We start from the raw sequence: 20,662 nt of genomic DNA, 5'->3' as shown, positions 1-20,662 counted from the left end.
CACCCAAGGCGCCTTTTACTATTGATACTACCCTTGCTTGCCTTTGCCACAGTCTTTCTATTTCTATTTGTAGGTCTTTGTACTTTGTTATCTTCTCCAGTTCTTTCTCGTCTATTCTGCTGTCTCCAGGCACTGCCATGTCCACTATCCAGACTTTTTTGTCTTTCTTATCGACAATTGTTAAGTCCAGGGTATTATGTTGCAGGTGCTTGTCTGTTTGAATTCTGAAGTCCCAGAGCAGTTTAACTTTATCATTTTCTATGACTTTCTCTGTTTTATGATCCCACCAGTTCTTGCTTACAGGCAAATGATATTTCTTGCAGATCTTCCAATGCACCATTGTTGCTACCTTGTCATACCGCTGCTTGTAGTCAGTCTGTGTGATCTTCTTGCAGCAGCTTACCAGGTGGTCCACTGTTTCTTCAGCTTCTTTGCATAGGCGGCTCTTACTGTCTGTTACTGTCTTCTCAATTTTGACTTTGTATGCATTTGTCCTTAAGGCTTGGTCTTGTGCAGCCAGAATTAGTCCCTCGGTCTCTTTCCTCAACTTTCCTGCTCTTAGCCATTGCCAGGCTATCTGCTATCTGCTTCCCCAGCTATTTTTTAATGTACTGTCTATGTAGTGCTTTGTCTTCCCATGCCTCTATTCTGTTCTTCATTTAGTATTTCTTGTAGGCCAGTTTGGTCTCTCCAGTAGTCAGTAAGCCTTCCTGATATACTAATTTCAGTGCATCTTCATCATTGTCCTTCAGATATTCTTCCAAAGCCATTTTTTCTTCTTCAACCATCTGATGTACTTGCAGCATTCCACATCCACCTATTTGCCTTGGGAGATAAAGTCTGTCAATGCCACTACGTGGATGAATGGCATGATTCATTGTCATTATTTTTCTGGTCTTTCTATCCATTGCTTTTAGTTCTGCTTGAGTCCAGTCCATTATTCCAGCTGTGTATCTAATGACTGGAATTGCCCAGGTGTTGATTGCCTTCACGGTATTTCCTCCATTGAGTTTGGACTTTAAGATGTTGTTGTTGTTGTTGTTGTTGTTGTTGTTGTTGTTGTTGTTGTTATGTTAGGCATGGGTTCAGGGTATCTGAAGAGCTGTCTTGTCCCGGTTAAATTGACTTATCCCATCCAGTCAAGCAGGAAGGGCGTGCTACAAATCCCATCAATCAAAGAATTCATGGGATTCACTGCATGTGTATTGACTGGTATGTTCTAGGAGGAGGGCCTTCTCTGCACTTGCCCCCACTCTTCATAATATCTTACCCTCAAGGTGAGGCAAGCAACCCACTTTTCTGCTTGTTTAGAAGAGTATTAAAAACTGGCTCTGCAATTTACCATGGAAGTCTAAGAATCTATGGAACCCTGAGGATGGTTTGTGGATAGAGAGTATTCCTTCTGTTCTGTTAACATTTTAGCATTCTGAGTTTTTTAGCTTTGGTTTTTCACTTTTAACCTATAAATTTTAACCCTGTTCATAATTTTGTTTTTAACTATGCTTTTAGTCGTGTGTTTATATTGTTTTATTATGTATGTGCAGTAAACCACATACACAATGGTCAGTGTAGAAATTTAACAAATAAATAAAAAGGTGAGACTTGTAGGTTGGGCACATAATAATAGATTAGTTTTTTTAAAAAAAAATGATTGCATAATAAGATTATGATAAGGAAATTAGGAAGCAGGATCAGAGTACAAAATGTCAGAAATGGGTATTGGCTAGAGATAATGGAAGCTGTAGTTTAGCATATTTACATAGTGTCATGGTAGGAAAGTGGGTCTATATAGTAATTTGCAAGATAGACAATTTCTCACAGCACACCCATTCTGGAACAATTGCACAAGTCTTCCATACCTTTTACTGTTACTCCATCCTGCCGTGGGGAGTAGGGTGGAGCTATTCCTGTTTGCTTCTGCCCTTCTGACTTCATCCCTGACACTCGAAGTCCTTTGGGGGAAGAATCTGGTTTGGTCCCTGAGGAACTGAAAGGAAAAAAAGACCATGCAAGAAATTGCTTCAAAACTCGGGAATAACCTATCCTACATATTCTGCATGTATAAATACAGAGGACTTTGGTTTTCAAGGCTCCCTTTGATTGATGGCAAAACTTGAAGAAATGAAGTGTAGTTTAGGAATGCTAATACAGAAATCCAAACTACTCTGTCAAGACTGGGGGCAGAAATTACAGAAGTGGTTTCAATTTTGGGGGTGGTGGTCCATAGGTACAGTGTTTTTACATGTTGTTTATAATTTGTGCCCAACTGCTGTTCACATATAAATTCAGACTAAAATTAAAAAAGCAGGAGCAAAAGGAAGCTATAGGCTAAGACATCCTGCTCCCAAATGCCATTTATTTTCAAAAAAGAATCCCACCCTACCAGTTGGGGGGGAGGGGAAGCCTCATGCTTGTATATACTGCTGAGAACACTGTATCTAGAGTTCCTTCACAAACTGACCTTCATCCAGATATTTAGACTATAAAATGTAATAATTTAAAAATGGTAATATATGAGATGTTCTGAATTTATCTTTTAAGTAATTAAAGGTTGCCATATATATATCTATATTATATCATTCTCTAATTTTTCAGTTTCCTGAAATAAATTTCCAGACATCAAGCCTTTTAGTAATAAGGTATAAGTTCTTTGTGAACTTCACTTTACAAACAAGGCTTAATATAATCTTAGAAAAAAATCCCTGAATCAAAAACACTTCTATAAACCAGGTTGAGAAGGGCTTCAACTTCACCCTAAACCAATTTGGTGTAGTGGTTAAGGCATCAGATTAGAAACTAGGAGACTGTAAGTTCTAGCCCCACTATAGCTATACAAACCAGCTCTGTGACTTTGGGTCAGTCACTTAGTTGTTATGGGAAAATAGGAGGAAAAAGGAGTAATAGATAATGTCTGCTCCCTTGAGTGTATAAAAAATAATAAAGACATGATATAAAATAAAATAACATAAATAAACATAAAAATGTATATAGCAATATTTTTAATCTGAGGTGTATTCAGCAACCTGAATTCTTCAAATGAAATAGACCAGACTCAGGTTTTATCATCTAAGAAATATGAAACTCAATTTTTAGCAGAAAGAGGGCTAATTCTCAAAGAGAAAGATAGTAAGATGGTAAGTAATTTACCTCACTTTTCGGTAATCATTTAGTTTCTTATTGATCAGTGCTTGGCTTGCAAACCCAGGGTCCTGGTGATTAAAAACAAAGAATACAGAAGGGAAGGGAGAAAAACAAACAAGGGATATGAGAACTCAGGTAAACTCTCATTTCAATGTTTTTTCTATTTGACTGAAACAATTTTTTTTCCAGTTTCTTGGAAAAGTTAAAATAAATCAAAAGTTTTTAGAATTACTGATTGAAAACTCCTGACACTTCCAACAGTCTGATCTTTAATTAGTGCGTGTGTGTGTGTGTGTGTGTGTGTATCTATATCTATATCTATATCTATCTATCTAATTATATATAATTATAATTATATATAAAATTATATAAATATATATATATAATTAATAATTTTATATATGATATAGATATATAGATAATTAATAATTATATATATAATTTGCAGGCGCTTCCTGTCCAATAATGCTAAATAAGTTCCTACCTTTATGTAGGAACATGGGTAACTACAACATGTAGTTACCCATGTTCCTACAAAGGTAGGAACTTATTTAGCATTGTTGGAAAGGAAGTGTCTGCAAATTCTATTCTGCAGTCTAAGGACTAACTGGAGAAAAACATCAATTCTGCTCACAGAATGAACAACGGAAAGAGCATCATAATTTAGTCAGCTGACCAGCAGAGGTCACCATAATAAACCAACTGAAGCTTCTATCAGAAATTCCATATTAGAATAGAACTCAGGAACTGTAGAAAATTGGTAATATTCTTTCCCAAACTTGACAATTCAAAGAAGCTATATGCACACAAATCATGAGCCTCCAAAGATTGCTATAGGATACATTCCAGCAACCATTGGCTATTCTGTTTGAAGATTGGTGAATATAGTGCAGGCTTTATGTTCACAATTCCTGCTGTGGTTGCAGCGGTGGAAAGTATCCAGAGATCCTTGAATATTGAAGGAAAGCCTTGGCTGTTCTTAGCCATACAACTTATTAACTACATGAGGCATTTGCAGTTGGGTTCTTCCTAAGAGTGGAAGATAAATTAAGAAAAAGCAATGGTGGGACTTCTAAAAGAAGTACATTTAGAGAGCCAGTGGCAAAAGAGAAAGCCATCAGAAGAATTACTTCTCACCTCGCCCTCGGCTTTGCTACTCTCCCTGATGGCTTTAATCCAGGCCAGCATGTCATCCCGGTCCTCGGCCTGAAAGAGACATTCACAGAAGTCAGCGGTCGTCAGCCGGAAGACGTGCTTCCTCTTGGTGTCACTGTAGGAGATGTCTACCAGGCACGCTCGGAGGCTGATTGGTGGCTGCTCCTCCTCACCTGGGGGCGGGGCAAGGGCCACAGCCTCCCGTCGGTCCTTGCATAAGTAGAGTGAGTGTGCACGCAGGACAGCAAAGGCCCGTTTCCACTGCCGGATGCCTCCGCCAATTTTCTGCAAAGGAAAGGAGGAATGAGACATGAAAGAGATGAAGAGAAGAAAAAGATCCATAGGAGAGATATAGAAAAAAACAGAATGAGAGAATGATTTGTTGGGCACAAGAAACCAGAACAACTCCATGAAAAAGTAACTGCCAAAGTAATCTTGCTAGACTAACTATATTTTCTTTGGAACAGGCAGGTACAGGCTTCAAGAGTCTGTCCTCTGTCACTTCCTACCATGGAGAGACTCCAAGGTAGACTCTTTCTTTATTCCCCTCCTTTATTGTAACTGGAACTTCTGTTTCATCTTCTGTCAACATGTCAGTTCAGGGGGAGGATGTATTCTAGCGTTCCCCAATCTGGGCAAATGTGTGGATTTCAATTTTCCAAATTCCAGTATGCAATTCCACATAGGGTGCCCCTATTAAGAAAGATTGCAACTAGCCTGACTCAGCTTACTTAACTCAAAACCAGATGCCATGAAAGGTTAATCCTATAATAATTTCTTGCTCTCAGCCTTCCATCTGGATTTATATAAAAAAGTCCATAGCATTGTTCCTGCAGCTCTCCAGAATTTTAGACTAGTCCTGCCTAGAAATGTGCTGAGCCAAACCTAAAGTCTTTTACATGTAAGACTCGTACTCCACCATGGTGCCAAAATTAAAATTGTCTTCTAAAAATACAGTAATGCAATATAAACTGAATTATTACAGTCTTCAAAAGTAAAAGTTCTGTTGTAGTATTGAATAGATTTATCTTATGAATTTATACTTCTAAAAACATAAATCTGAAATTCAAACCAAGCACATTGATATGTCTGCTTATTTATAAAACTCTTATTAATCTAACAATTTCCATATTAAAATAGTGCTAAAATTTCAATACAGATTCATTTCCAAGAATTGGTATGCAAAGCATATCAACAACATAACTGTCATTCCCTACTAGAAGGGAAATCTATTCTAAAATATAAGCCTTTACAATATTATTTTTAAAGCAACTGGATCCTGTAACAGTAAAGCTGCATCAGATCAGAATTTTCACATATTAAATGATCAAGGAAGAGCTACTTCCCTCTTATTGCTATTTTACCAATTGGAGTTTTCACCCTCCTCTTCCTTGTTAAAATTCCAATGTTATTGGGTATATTCCTTGTGGATTGACAGAACCCCTGTGTGAGAGAGCAGACTGCCCAGGAAATGATTAGCACTTGTGCTGCTTTCATCCTGTCTCTTTAAGCCCTCTCCTCAGCCTGCAGGGAAACATTGGTTATAAAAGCTGTGCTGAAAAATAGCTGATGGTTGTGAGGGAAGGGGATATTTGTTTGTGTGTGGAAGTAAAGCAGCTAAAAAAACTAATTTTCTCTAGCAGTGCTCACAAAGAGTAGGAATAATAGCATTTATAAGGAGTAGTAATTAGAGTAGCAGTAGTTGGACTAGTAGTAGTAGCAATGGGTAAGAGTGGAGTAGTGCTGAATAGTGAGTAATAACTTGTGAAAGCTTATATGTGTATGTTTTCTAGGGACCTGTGTTGTGTTGGCTCTTTTGTGTTTTGAGCCCATGGAATTGGTTATACTAAAAGAACCCATGACTAAGTAGTAGAGGTGGGATATCCAACACAATGTAGCAACCCCACAAGTAGAAGTAGCTTATATTTAAGAATTATCATGCCATGAAAAGGCAAACATTAGATGCAAGAACGAAGGCAGGTTGACTGTTGTAGAGCTCAGACATTGCAGGAAAGGGCTATCACATTAACTGCAGAAACCAGACGTTTTACAAGAACTTAAACCACAGGAACAGATATGGAAAAGGTAGTAAGGAAGATTCTTCCTTAGAAAAGACTACTATCTTGGTAGAGCCAAGTAACCACTCTATGCCTGTAGTTAAGCCAAAGAAGGCAGAACAGCCAGAAAAGGGGCTAGGCTCAGACACCTGGGCCAATATCATGACAGGAATGTTAAAGAAACAGCAAAAGGAAAGGCTTTGATTAATTAAAGATAACAACTGCTTTGGAGAGAGACAGGGGTGTTGAACTCGCAACGTCACGTGACATTTTTTCCATTGCTGGCAATGGGGTGGGCACGGTTTTACCATGATGCATCTGGCCCACAGGCCGGCAGTTTGACACCCCTGGGCTAAAATGAAAAATGAGTGAAAGAGCTGTGAGAAGAAAGGATTGCGGGGTGGGAGGCTGAGAGACCTCCATAAAAGAATATAATCGCCAGAAGGGGTACATTCACCTCTAGGGTTTTCAGAATGTGCAGAGAGGGGAGGTGGTCCCAAAGACATAAAAATCTCTAAATTGACAGGGGAAAAAGCCTACTTTACCAGGTCTGAAATTGTTGCTACCTCTTGTAAATCGCCTGGGAGTGAAAATAGCCCTATGTTTAACAGGAAAGAGCTTATAGTAGCTTCCAAGCAAGAGTAGTAATGGTTTACTCCCGGGTTAAAGAGACAATTCTATACAGGTATGATTTTCCTAAATCTATAGGCAGAAATTTAGGAGCTATGACATATGGCAAACATGAAGGGATTCATGAATTGTGGGCAAGGTTGGAAGACTTAGGCAGGAAATAATTGAGGCCAGATGAAAGGAGCAAAGGAAAAGTGGTAGAGGAAGTAATTTTAGAACAGTTTCTACAGATATCCCCTATTAAAATTTTGGATGTAAGAACATAACCCAGAAACAGTTCAAAAGGCAGTAGAATTGACTGAGGACTGCTTGGCAGTAAAAAGGTCACAGGATATTAGAAAGGACGATACAGAAGAAGAAAGGTGATTAAGAAATCCAATTCCAGAAAGTGGGAACTATAAGGAGTTGGAAAGGGGTAAAATTGTAAACGGGGTAAAGAAGCCTTTAGCTCCTGCTCAAACAAAGGAAAGCATTGGAAGTCAAAGAGACCTGTACTTATTACCTGCAGGGAAAATAGACATTTGTTTAAAAAAAAACCGTAAAGACCAGAGGAAAAATGAAATATCTGCAGTAGTACAAGCATCTCTGGGGAGAAATGTTAATTGGATCACAGTTAGAGGCTTAGAAGATACTGGGAATAGACAGACATTGATACATTCTCATTTAATAAAGGCAGCCATCTATAGGAAAAGAGCCTGTGACAAGTGTGTTTGGGTAGACTGAAAGTGCAGGGAGAGGGAAAGGAAAAGCTAAAGGTGGTAAGAGTAATTTGTGACTTATAGAGCCTTGGTGGAGCAGTGGGCTAATGCCTCCTTAAGTAACACCAGCTGCCTGCAGTTAGTGCAGGTTCGCATCCCACCAGGCTCAAGGTTGACTCAGCCTTCCATCCTTCCGAGGTAGGTAAAATGAGGAGCCAGATTGTTGGGGGCAATTAAGCTGACTTTGTAATAATGCCGCTTGGGGTGTGTGTGAAAGCCCTAATAAGTAGGCATATACATAGAATGAAGGCTACTGCTAAGCTTGTAAGCCGCCCTGAGTCTTCGGAGAAGGGCGGGATATAAATGGAATTAAAAAAAATAAAAAAATAAAAAAAAAATGTAAGCTAGTGATTGGAACTTATTTTCCACTTACAGAGTGTTGTATTTAGAAAAAGGATTAAAGAAGGAGACTAAGATGGTGGAAGTAAGAACCCAGTCTAAGGCAAAGAAGAAGCAGGAAGGGAAGGAATACAGGATTCTTCCTAGCCATAGTGAATTAATAAGAGAAATGAGACGTCTACAAAGGAGAAAGCTTTACCAAAAACTGACAGAGTTCGGGGTGAACCCCCAGGGATAGACACACACTTACAAAATGAAATTCAGTGGTGAAAAAAGTAAGGTTCTACATTTAGGCAGGAAAAATCAAATGCATAGGTATAGTATAGGTGGTACCTTGCTCAATAGTAGTAACTGTGAGAGGGATCTCGGAGTCTTAGTAGACAATCACTTCAATATGAGCCAGCAGTGTGCTGCAGCTGCCAAAAAAGCCAACACAGTGCTAGGCTGCATTAACAGAGGGATAGAATCAAGATCAAGTGAAGTACTAATACCACTTTACAATGCTTTGGTAAGGCCACACCTGGAATACTGCATCCAGTTTTGGTCACCACGATGTAAAAAAGATGTCGAGACTCTAGAAAGGGTACAGAGAAGAGCAACAAAGATGATTAGGGGGCTGGAGGCTAAAACATATAGGGAACGGTTGCTGGAATTGAGTATGTCTAGTTTAACAAAGAGAAGGGTGAGGGGTGACATGATAGCAGTGTTCCAATATCTCAGGGGCTGCCACAAAGAAGAGGGAGTCAAGCTATTCTCCAAAGCACCTGAAAGCAGTGCAAGAAGCAACTGATGGAAACTAATCAAGGAGAGAAGCAACCTAAAACTAAGGAGAAACTTCCTGACAGTTAGAACAATTAACCAGTGGAACAACCTGCCTCCAGAGGTGGTGAATGCTCCAACACTGGAGGTTTTTAAGAAGAGACTGGACAGCCATTTGCCTGAAATGGTATAAGGTTTCCTGCCTGAGCAGGGGGTTGGACTAGATGACCTCCAAGTTACCTTCCAACTTTATTATTATTATTATTATTATTATTATTATTATTATTATTATTATTATTATTATTATTATTATTATTATTATTATTATTATTATTATTAAATGGAAAATTCACTTAGGTCTCTTGCAAAAGAAAGATCCAACATTAAAACATTGTTGGTTAGCAGCAGAAAAAGAGGGAAACAAGGAAACAACATCCAGATTTCAAGAAAAATCAGGGTTGCTGTACTGAATTGGGCTTCATTCCTATATGAAGGAACACAGTGAAGAAAATTTGAAGCTCAGGCAAGTCAGGGATTCCTGTTTGCATAGAATAGCAAACCCATATTGTATTATTCTGGTTTGATTTACTTCTTCCTATTCACAGCAGCCCCAAAATAGAAACAATCATTGGTGCCATTTGCCCATAAGTTCATCATCCCTGATAGCCAAAGGACAGTAATGGACCCATATATCTGTTTATTAATAAACAGGAACATATAGTGACTTTTTTATATAGAAAATTCACCTACCCCAGCACACTCTTTCCCCCAGAAAAATCCATAAGTGTCCCAATTGGCAGGCAACACTTACTACTCACTACCCACTTTGATTTCAGATGATAGAGCCACATCTTGAAGCAGCCAATTCTTAATGACAATTGCATTCCTTTTTTGCCAGTCAATTGCATTGATTGATTCCCCTGCACATTCTTATTTTCTTCAGGAGTAATTTTATAATTCGCTATTATGCTTCAGTTCAACCATCTTTTCTTTAAAGAAGGAGAGAAACGTATGTGTACCTACAGGTGTTAATAAACTCCAACCTCCATTAACCCCAGTGATCATAGTCAATAGTCACAGAACAGAAACAACATCTGCAATCTAACAGCCTTTAGAAGATCCAAACAACCCACTCTGGTTCAAAAGCCCCCAATATTTTAATCTCAGCCAAGAACATCGAGCTCCAAACCCTTTTGCAATTTGCCTTTTCTACCAATACTTAATTCTCATTGAAATCAACATTTTATTTTGACCAACTTAATTTTATTTTTGGCCAACCTAATCTGTTCTAATCAATTCTCTGGGTATTTCTATTGAATTATCACCTCTGCTATTACCTAAACATTTCATTATAAGTTCAGGTTTTATGGGTTTGTGAAATTACAATTCTTCCCTCCTCACACCCTATTATGCACATGAACAGAGATACCCTATATCACCAAACTCAACATTATTCTTTTCTCTTAAGGAGAGCCTTACAGAAAATGTCAGACATACTTTGCCTTTTTTGGTGAGGATCTGTTTATAGTGGAGCCAGCCCTCTTTCCTCACATCACTGAAAGTAACATCCGAAAGATCGGAGGTGGAATGCCTCTTTGAACGTGTGTCTTCAGAGGTACCCAAGCTATCCAAAGACTGTTAGAAGAGAGGAAAACACAGTTCAATAAATATCATCAGTGGATTAAAAGAAACATTGAAAGAAAAGGCTGAATATAGAAAAGAATATTGCTGTGATTAAATAGAAGAATGGAACAGCTGTCCTAACCAAGCAATATATTGTCTGAATGAAAAACAATATGCTTACTTTGGAGAAGGGGAAAAGAAGAAAAGATACACTGACTGCTAGTAAGTCAGGGTTGAAAATAGTGATTAGATCAAAGTAGTGCAGTTAGATATATACAGTAACTGAACCAAGTCTCTCTGACATACATACTCTCTTCAATAATCTTACTACCCACATGACATTTGCTTTTGTTCCCAGTATAGATGGAGAAGGAAAAAGAAAAATATGTATATGGACAGCAGGACTTGTGAACTGTTCTGGCAATTGTCTGACCACTGATTCAAATCTAAATCATCCAAAATGCTGCCACCTTCCCAAAGCTAATTCAATCTCACAGAATTGTTCCCCAACAACAAAACCACAAGCCAGTGTTACCCAATAAAACCCAACTCCATCTTATTAACACCTTTCAGTGGTGAATCCATGTATCTTTCAACATGCAACATGCCAGTGTGGAAAAGTAATTACCTCCACTGCTACTGAATGGAGCACATTTAGCTACAGTAAAACATATAATTGGTAATCAGTCTCTCAAATTTCTGCGAAGAAATTTTGGCCCATTCCTCAATGGTGAATTGCTTGAAGGTATTTTGGAATGAAATTCTTGTTTCAGGTACAGCCATAATATTTGGATGAGTTTTACTTCCAGATTTTGATTTGATCATTCCAAAACAGTGAATATGTTTTTCTTCATCCATTTTCTTATGGGCTTCCTTATATGCTGAGATTATTGCCTTGTTGCATGAACCACTTGCACATCAGTTTCAGCTGACAAATAAGCTGAAACTCTCCTGTAGTTTTTCTGACACAAAGCAAACCCCATGTTTCTTTCAGTGATGGTAAATCATCCACTCTGGGACAGGGAAGGACCCACAGCCATAATATTGTCATTTCTTGACAAGTATATGATTCTTACTGTGGAATTCAGTGTTAGGTTTTCTCACATACAACAACACCTGTATATCCTGAAAGGTTATATATTTTTACTCAACCATCAATGGTGTATTCACTAAGGTGTCTGGGGGGTCATCCAGGTATTCTTTAGCAAACTCTGGAACAAGTATCAATGATCTTCTTAATGAAGCCCACTACTGTCGTGAATCCTATTTTGTCCATTTTTATCCATGCTACATTCCTGTTTCTCACATCTCCATGATTTTCTGGTGGTGGTAAATCCCTAGATATTATCCTAGGGTACCTTGTGATGCATAATGTTATGCTGCACTCAGGTAATTTTTTATAGAAAAAACATTCTCGGGAAAAGCTACTACTGTGTCAAGTCTTCTGCAATTGAAATCTATGTTTCTAACTGTGGATTGCTGAAGCTGTAAAAATGATCTTGTAAATGTTTCCAGGCATTGACTTTTTAATTTTTTTATGGAGGTCCTTGGCAATTTATTTTAAGTAGGGCATGAAATGCCACTAGAATCTGTATGGCAAGTAATTCATTATGATGATGGGATTTAGATAAGTCATGGGTGATCTAGATTAGCTGTGATAGTTTAATACGGTACTCAGTAGATCCTAGTTTTCCATTTAATGGGCCGATGACCTTTTCACACTGGCACATTTTATGTTGTATAACACTGTTTATAAAATAAATGAAATCAATATCAAATTTTGATGGTCTATACCCAAACTCCTTTTATATACAGAATCAGTGGAACCTATTTTGCTATTCAGTGGCAAAAACACGCAAAAAATAATAAGTATCAATTAATGTTTCACAGAAATATTAAGGGTAAATTCTCTTCCCAACACAATAATATGCCTCTGCATTTTTCAGTTATAACATCTGCAGCCTATGGAGGTCTCAACAATAATAATGTGTCCCTTAGCCAGAAAAAAACCCCTGATCTTCATAATCCGTGTACAAGAAATTGCAAAGATTGCTTTTGAGTGTGACGTTAGCAAATTTCTAAATCTTTATTTAGATTTCTCCAAATTACAGGGAAAAAAGGAAACCAAATCTACCCATTCACAAATACTCACCCCATCAGTAAAGAAACTTCTTAACATACGTAGGCTAGGCACACGGCTTGGCAACCTCCTGCAGATAGAGCATATATACAGTTAGCATAAACAACACAAAGTAAAAAGAGAACTAGCTAGTTGTACTCACTGAATAGGACCCTTTCAGTGGGCATTCCTCATTTTTTAGAGTATGAAGTTTTAGTCAATTCAGCGAGACGTACCTAATGAAACAGGCACTAGTTCTTATAACTAATACAATGATAGTAGTATTAATACTACTGCTAAGCTTGTAAGCCGCCCTGAGTCTTCGGAGAAGGGCGGGATATAAATGGAATTAAAATAAAAAAATAAAAATAAATAATACTATCCAAATCAATTCCAAATCTGCATGTGGAAACCATAGAAAATCATATGTCTTAGAGAAAAGTTTTGGCATTAACAATTCCCAAAGATTATATATACATAATTACATTTGTGAGGACTGTTTAATTGGTATTTTTGGTTAAAATAACTGATGTGGGTTTTTTAAAAGTGCTATTTACTGAACCCAAGTATCTAATTCAATATCAAAATATCCTAATGTTGTCAGATGTTCACTTTTCACCTATTGACTTTTCTTTAGGAACCCACACAACTCTTAGATTATTTTTGCTATAAAAACCAAAGACTGAAAGTAGGAAATAACTACCTCAGAGAGCTGATACTCACAGCTTCAGCTATGCTTAAGACGTTTTGCCATTTTTAAAAAAGTGCTCTGAAAACTCATTTGCCAGGAGACAAAGCATATGTAAACTTCAAGGGAAACAAAACTGTTCTGCAGAATTAGTCTGCCTTCCATTTTATGTAGCTGCTCTTCATTAATACCAGAAAGAATGTATGAAGTACTAGACCCACCTTAAAAGTTTTCCCTCATCCCGAAATGTGTTCAGACCATCATCACATGACTTGGAGCGTTCTGTGGTTATGGCTAAGAGGTAGGAAGATCGACGGCTGGCTTTGATATTGCCTGTGACAAGTACAGAGACAAATGTTGGCAAGAAAAAGCAAAGACAAAACAGCACAGAAGGGCCAAAAAGAGTCATCACATTCAAGAACCTGGATCCACAGAGAAAATGTATTAAAGTAGATGGGAACATCATACAGAGAGAACAATCCCTTTCTGAGTTCAAACACAGCCACGTCAGATAATTCTGAGCATGAAGAACTCTCATCCCGCTGAGTTTATATATATAATTTAGATTTTGCTGATAAAAGAGTTAAAGGGAGACTAGTACAGCTATTTTGAGCTATTTAGCTCTCATCAGCTAGCCATACCTTTCTGAGATTGGAACCTGGGCAGCTTGCATGTTAGGCAGCTGTATTAACCTCTAGGCCACAGGTTCTCCTCAATTTTGTCAGCTGAACCAGGGGGAATACAGAGTAGGTGTAAGTAATCATAGCAGTAGACCAAGGTGTTCTGTTAGACTGGTTTCACACACAGTTGTTACAAGAAGAGGTAAACATGAAAGAATTACTTATATATATGATTCTGTAAAAACTGGGAGGCTCAGCCTAATCTGCTTGGAGGCAAATAAGAAACACATATTTTAAAGCACCAAGCACTAATTTAGAACCTCAAGGAAATGCCTATCATTTTTTGGCAAGAGTGAATTGAATCCTCTCCCATTTGTATATCTCACAGCAGAGTATCTGTCGATAGTAGTTGCCAGAAATTTGTCTAAAACAACATTATCCTCAGGTTTAGTGCTCTGATGCCCATGCTTATGGAGAAAACTGTAGGTGTACCCTTACAGACAACATTAAGATCAAGGAGCTGGAATCTGAAAGTAGACTACCCACAAATTACTGTAATAAATAAATTACTCAGGAGGTCTATCTATCAAAGATGTAGAGTCAGATTTTGCCTCTTTTCAGTTTGGTTCTGATTATTCTCTTTATCAGCAAGAACTATATGAAATCCATTGAGTTCCATCCCTTCTGCATCTCTTGATCTATATTCTTTATCAGAACTTGAAGAAATACTTCAAACTGGCCTTTTGTTCTTTTGTCTGATATCTTACAGAAGGAAGTTAAACAGATGATATTCACAAGAAATGCAAATACCTTGTCCTTCCTCTTGTACCTTTAATGTACATCTATTACTGAATGAATGCACGTAGGCCACAATAAATAATTTTATGACAGTTCTTAATACACATCTCACATCTAGGAAGAGAGAGAATATGGTTCTTCTTTAAATTTCTGGTAACTCTGAGATATGCTTCTTGGGATTCAAGAACCAAATTTAACTTGAAGAGCCTCTGTATCTTTATAGCCCTAAGAATACACTTTGGAAATATAAAAAAAGTTAACATGACCTACTACCAGAGTGATCTACCTTTTGTATCTCCATAAGTGTGTATGTGTATATTATTTATTATTATTACATTTATATCCCGCCCTTCTCCGAAGACTCAGGGCGGCTTACAAGCTTAGCAGTAGCCTTCATTCCATGTATATGCCTGCTTGTTAGGGCTTTCACACACACACCACCAAGCGGCATTATTACAAAGTCAGCTTAATTGCCCCCAACAATCTGGGTCCTCATTTTACCTACCTCGGAAGGATGGAAGGCTGAGTCAACCTTGAGCCTGGTGGGACTCGAACCTGCACTAATTGCAGGCAGCTGGTGTTACTTAAGGAGCCATCAGCCCACTGCTCCACCAAGGCTCTTAATATGTGCATGCATGCACACACGAACAGCCACCCACATTCATCTTTGAATAATTCAGGCTTGTGGAAGCTTTTAATTTCATTCTATACCTCCTTGTAATGCTCTCATAGCACAGAATTTAAGAATGACTACCTTAGATATATAAGTCATAGTTGAATAATAACTGATTTATAAGTCTAAAGCTTAAGGCTGATGGTTTTCTAAATTTCCTTCTCCATCTAGCTGCCTCTTTATGATTCAGTTTCAGTGGAATGTGTTGTAAACATGTTATCATTTCTTCCTTTTTACATAATAAGTCACTTCAAGGAGAAATTCTTATGCAAATTCTTCTAGAACAATATAGAATAAGTCTGTATTTTTCTAATTTGAATAAAATTGCAACTCTCCTAATTATAAGTAAAATTTATCATAATGGTCCAGAATAGGATAGGAAAAGAACTAGGATAGGAAAAGAACAACAACATCTTTTTCCCCAGAGAAACAATAAGGGTAGTGGTTGTAGCAAGCTACTTACTTATTCCTTGCCCTAGCATTCATTAACAAAAGATATTTTAAAAAAATGTGCATACTCTTGAGACTGAGTTCCCAGTTTCTCAGATGTTGCTTTTAATTTATGCAACAACCTGGTAACTACTAGCAATGAAAAATTGCATATAAGTAAATAAATGAGAGAAAGATGGTGAGAAGGGATTGGATCTCCCTAAGAACTAGCATAATTTTGTTACATAATTTCAAGAGTTTTGCCATTTTTTCCATTTCCCCCCTCCACACTAATGTTAGCTAAAGTAGGTTGATACTCTGAGCTAAAGGTAGTGCTGTCAGACTGAGCTGAAGAAATCTGGATAGCAGCAATGCTGTCATCTTGTAGTTTTGTAGTTTTCTGGATGTTTGCAAGCCAGTTTGCGATCCAGATTTGAATAGCTCAAGTTCAAGAAGGCAATGTTGGCTATGTACTTACTGCAATCCTGGGAATAATGGCGGTTCATGGCAAAGGTGAAAGTAGGTGAAGAAGGGCTAGCAGAGAGCACTGGGGCAGAATTCATGGCACTGGAAACAACAGAGGAAGCAGGGATGTGCTTTGCCTTCAGATCAATGCTGGGGCTTGTCGGTTCATCTGAAACAGAACAACCATAAAATGATGGATTATATAAAAATGCATTTATATACATTTACTATATTATATATTTTATGTGTGTCCCAAGACAATTTCTCTTCACTCAGTGTGGCCCAGGCAAGCCAACAGGTAGGACACGCCTGCTTTATGGTTTTCTCCTATCCAAACTCTAAACAATCTCCAGAAAATGAAGCAAGATTTCCACAGCAACTCTGGACCTGAGATGTTGATATATAATTGAGAAACATCAATATAGTTATGATACTTCATTCCAAATCTCTGGTTGAAGTCTTATAATCATGTCCATTCACTATGGGTTACTTCTTGTACAGTAAAAGATGGGGGGAAAGACTATCCCCTTTGGCTCCCACACAAGAATGGTGGTACCTGGTTCCCAAGGTGTTCAAAGTACAGCAAGGAAGACTACAGAATGCCCTCATTAGAGGGAGCCTTTTCTCAAATTCCCACAAAAATATGGAATCATTTCTAAACAGTACAGCCCATGACTGCAGATGTATAGGAAAGGATGACTAACAGATGAAGCAAGGATACATGCAGTGAGAAAGAGATGGTTGTGGCATGGTAGATCAGAAGCCAAGGTAGAGAAGAAAATAATATACAGCTTATCCAATTTGTAGCCTCCTCTTTGTATCAAGCCAAGTGACCCCTGTATCAGTTTCACTATCACCCTTTTAATAAAGTAAGATTCCCTTCTCTTATTCTCTGTATAGCAGGAGAATGAACATTTATTTTAGGTGCACAAAAATCAGAAATTGTATTTATCATTCTGCACCTCCATGCATAGATATATTCCTAAATTCTGTTAGATATCTGGGTGTCTATAAACACATCAAATCACAACTTGCTTATGCATCATCTGTACCATTTCCAATTATGAACCATAAAATGTCTTCCTTTGGTAAATATATGCTCACTTAGCTCCAGTCGTTTTGTACTGACAAAATTATTTTAAAAATGGGAAGATCACGTATCTGAAAAGTATAATTTTCAATTATACCAAATATTTTAATTTAATTTTTTTTTAAAAAAAATGCTGCCAGCTATGCAGATATTATAAAGTCATTTTGAACTTGTATGTTTCTTGACAGATTAGCAGGAGAATGAATAATCTTTCATTGGATATAAACTATACATGTATAGTATTTATTTGGGAGGGAAGCTAATGTGCTGAATGATTGTTTGGAAAAATGGATGCAAGCTCTCCAATATCAGTTTACCATTTCAAAATTACCTCCGTGAATCACTTATGGACATGTGCCTAAAATGTAAATAAGATAGGGAAAACATGCAAGAATAGCTATTTGAATTCCTCTTCTCCAGCAATGAGCATAGGAGAAATCAATACTTTTTTCTTATGTTATATGTTGTGCTTTTGTAAGTTTCTCCTTTTCTCTTGTGCTGCATTTGGAAAGCGCAGGCAGGCTGCATATGCATAGCTCTTAATCACATGATTAGGAGACTTAAAATGGAGGAACTGGACACATTCTAAACTGCTGAATCTAGGTGTCTATGGAGATTCTCAGTCATCCAGGTCATAGTTATCCCAAAGATGCTTTTTCACGAGGCAACTGGACTTCGTTTTTCTTTGAAGACGTTTTTCTTCTCATCTTGGATGAGAAGTTTCTTCAGCTTTGACTGGATGATGGGGAATGGCAGAATTTATACTCCTTGCAGACAGCTAGTCATTTGCACTCTTTTAGCAAGTGATTAGTGCTACCTGGAGGCTTATCTGTGTCTTCAGGGTCACCTGAGTAATGCAAATGTGTGTGGAGCCTTCCTGGAACTGTTGAAAGGACTGTGTTGTAGACTGGAAATAGATGATATCATACCCCTCACCCTCTGTTGAGAGAGGGCTGCTCAATTTTGACATAGATTGCCTCTTTGACCCCTCTTTCAAACCAGTGGTCTTCTCTGTCCAAAATGTGGACTTTGCTGTCTTCAAAAGAGTGGTCTTATCTTTTAAATGCAGATGAACTGCTGAATCTTGTACATATACATTGACTATGAAAAATGTCAAGTAGAAGAGCAAAAACATATCTGACACAAGGAAATGGCATAAATAAAGGGTAGGGACAACCTATATGGGTCCAAAGGTAGCTACATAAATAGCTTCTACTTCTGCTTCTTTCAAAATGATCTTGAAATAGTGCACCAGGCATAAACACATTATCAATTTTACACTAGTCAACCCACTCTTTCCACAGAGTATTGTTTGTAAACTTACCAATAAATGGGATGAATGCAAGTGAATCCTCTGGTGTAGCCAAAGGGGCCACACCCCTCTTGTTTTCTTTATTGGCTGCCGGCGCCGGTGGATCACAAATGTCTGTTTCCTTTAAATCACTGGGGAAGACAAAATTCATCTGTCTTGCAGGAGGTGGCATTTTACGTCCAGTTGGGGGCTTTTGTCGAAGAATCACCTCATCTTTTCTCTCCTCAGCATCAGACTGTAATGGTTCTATAGCTTGAGATGAAGAAATGTGCTCAAAAGATTTCATATCATTCTCCTGTTTGGCTGATCTTTGGTCCATCAGGATCTCTGGGCTGCTGGCCACGAAAGGGTCTGGACAAGTAGAAGGAGCACTTGAAAGCACAGCAGTAGGCAAAGATTTCTCAACATAGGATGGTGTTGAGTGACTCAATTGCCTTTGAGAAATATTAAATGTTGGAAGGTCACCAAAAGTAGCATCGCGGAAAGAAAGAGCATGGAGCAAGCCAGTCCGACGCTGGAATGAAGGGCTGTAGCTTCGGTAGCCAATATAACCAGAGTCATCAATGCTCTGGAGGTTGGGCTGAGAAGGGTGTTTTTGCACATGTATAGAGGGAGGATCTCTGGAAGAGGCAGAAGGAATACAAGTACTTGGATGATTAGGCTGGGCTCGGTTAATTTGCCCATGCTGGTAAAACCTGTCTGATGGCAATATGCACCTCCCATAACTAGGAGAAACCAAGTCAGCCTGTTCAAGAGCTTCCATGGATTGCCCATATTTCATGAGATAGTTATCTGATCTTGCACGGTAACTCCAGTTATCATGAGCTGAAGACTGGATTAAAGTTTCTTGGGAAGCACTATGAGACCATCCTCGGGAGGATGGAACATCTCCCAGATGGTCTTGTGATACACTTCGGTAACGAGGTGGCATAGCACTGCACCGCTCCTCTGAAGAGCTTCGCCGTGGTACTTGACTTGAGATCCAATTGGACAAGGCCTGCTGGCATTCTAGACGGCTAATAGATTTGGGTCCAGCTCGAATGCATTCCCGTGAGGGCCTGCCCTCACGATGCGCATCCTTCAATCCACCATGTGAGTGATGATCAGGGAGATGTTTGGGGGGTCCATAACAGCTATGGTTGGGCATAGAGTAAGTCGGAGGAATGTAAGGTGAGGGGGAGGTTACAGAACCTGGACAACTGCTATTGGGATACTGGGAGAAAGAACCAGAAGTTGGGATATGCCTAGGAATAGGTGCTCGTTGAGTCATTCCATACTGTACTTCCTCTGTACAGTGGGCAGGACTGGAATGGTTGCTAGCAAAATTTTGTTTGGATTCAGTCCAGGCACTTAGATGAGTTTTGTGAACTGCAGTATTATTCAAAGGAGAAGATGGGCCTGAGGACCCAGAATGGTAGGACTGCCTATTATCCACCTGTTGCCCCTGGTAAATTTCAGCTGTTGACACATCCCGTCTTGACTGAAATGGATAATTTTTACGAGGATAGCATATAGGTGGAGGCTCAGGAATGCTCTGTGCCCCTCCAGAGTACGGTTCATTGCCCTTTAAGTATGCATCTTGAGAATATGCCTGGAAAAAGGAACAATGGAAAAATGGGTGAGGACTGGACTAGAAAATTGAATTATTGATAAAATATTTATGTATACAGGCAAACAGGTTATAAATTATATGGAGATTATATTTTAAAATCATGGAGTACTTAAATTCTATGACTTTTTATTGATATTTCCGTGAATTATCAATTTTAAAAAATCAGATTTTGAATTGATCATTTAGGCCATCAAGTTCAAACTCTTGTTCAGAGCAGGAACTGTCTAGTACCAGTTACACATATTTAATGAAACTACTTCTCTGGATAAATGATTTCACTCTTGGAACAGTTCTTACTATGAATACATTTTTGTAATACTCAATGGAATCTGCCTTCCTTAGATTAAATGGTAAGTTAAATGATATCCCACAGACATTGGTATGGTTCCAACCC

The 20,662-nt window shown here is 38.3% G+C and overlaps 1 protein-coding gene across 2 annotated transcripts in view; it reads right to left on the bottom strand.

The window, feature by feature from the left end:
- The window catches only part of ARHGAP23 (Rho GTPase activating protein 23), a 222,761-nt gene that overhangs the window by 38,918 nt on the left and 163,181 nt on the right, over nucleotides 1-20,662 (bottom strand). For both annotated transcript variants that reach the window (XM_081344832.1, XM_081344833.1), the window contains exons 7-14: nucleotides 18,669-20,247; nucleotides 16,268-16,423; nucleotides 13,491-13,602; nucleotides 12,615-12,672; nucleotides 10,337-10,474; nucleotides 4,279-4,581; nucleotides 3,148-3,209; nucleotides 1,860-1,987 (exon numbers count right to left, since the gene is read on the bottom strand). In XM_081344832.1, the coding sequence (XP_081200958.1) occupies nucleotides 1,860-1,987; nucleotides 3,148-3,209; nucleotides 4,279-4,581; nucleotides 10,337-10,474; nucleotides 12,615-12,672; nucleotides 13,491-13,602; nucleotides 16,268-16,423; nucleotides 18,669-20,247 (2,536 nt within the window). The remainder of the gene's footprint in view (nucleotides 1-1,859; nucleotides 1,988-3,147; nucleotides 3,210-4,278; nucleotides 4,582-10,336; nucleotides 10,475-12,614; nucleotides 12,673-13,490; nucleotides 13,603-16,267; nucleotides 16,424-18,668; nucleotides 20,248-20,662) is intronic.

Source organism: Vipera berus (assembly GCF_964194415.1).
Source record: "Vipera berus genome assembly, chromosome: Z".
Lineage (NCBI taxonomy): Eukaryota > Metazoa > Chordata > Lepidosauria > Squamata > Viperidae > Vipera > Vipera berus.
The sequence above is the reverse complement of the archived record's forward strand: the minus strand, read 5'-3'. Positions and strand labels throughout refer to the sequence as shown.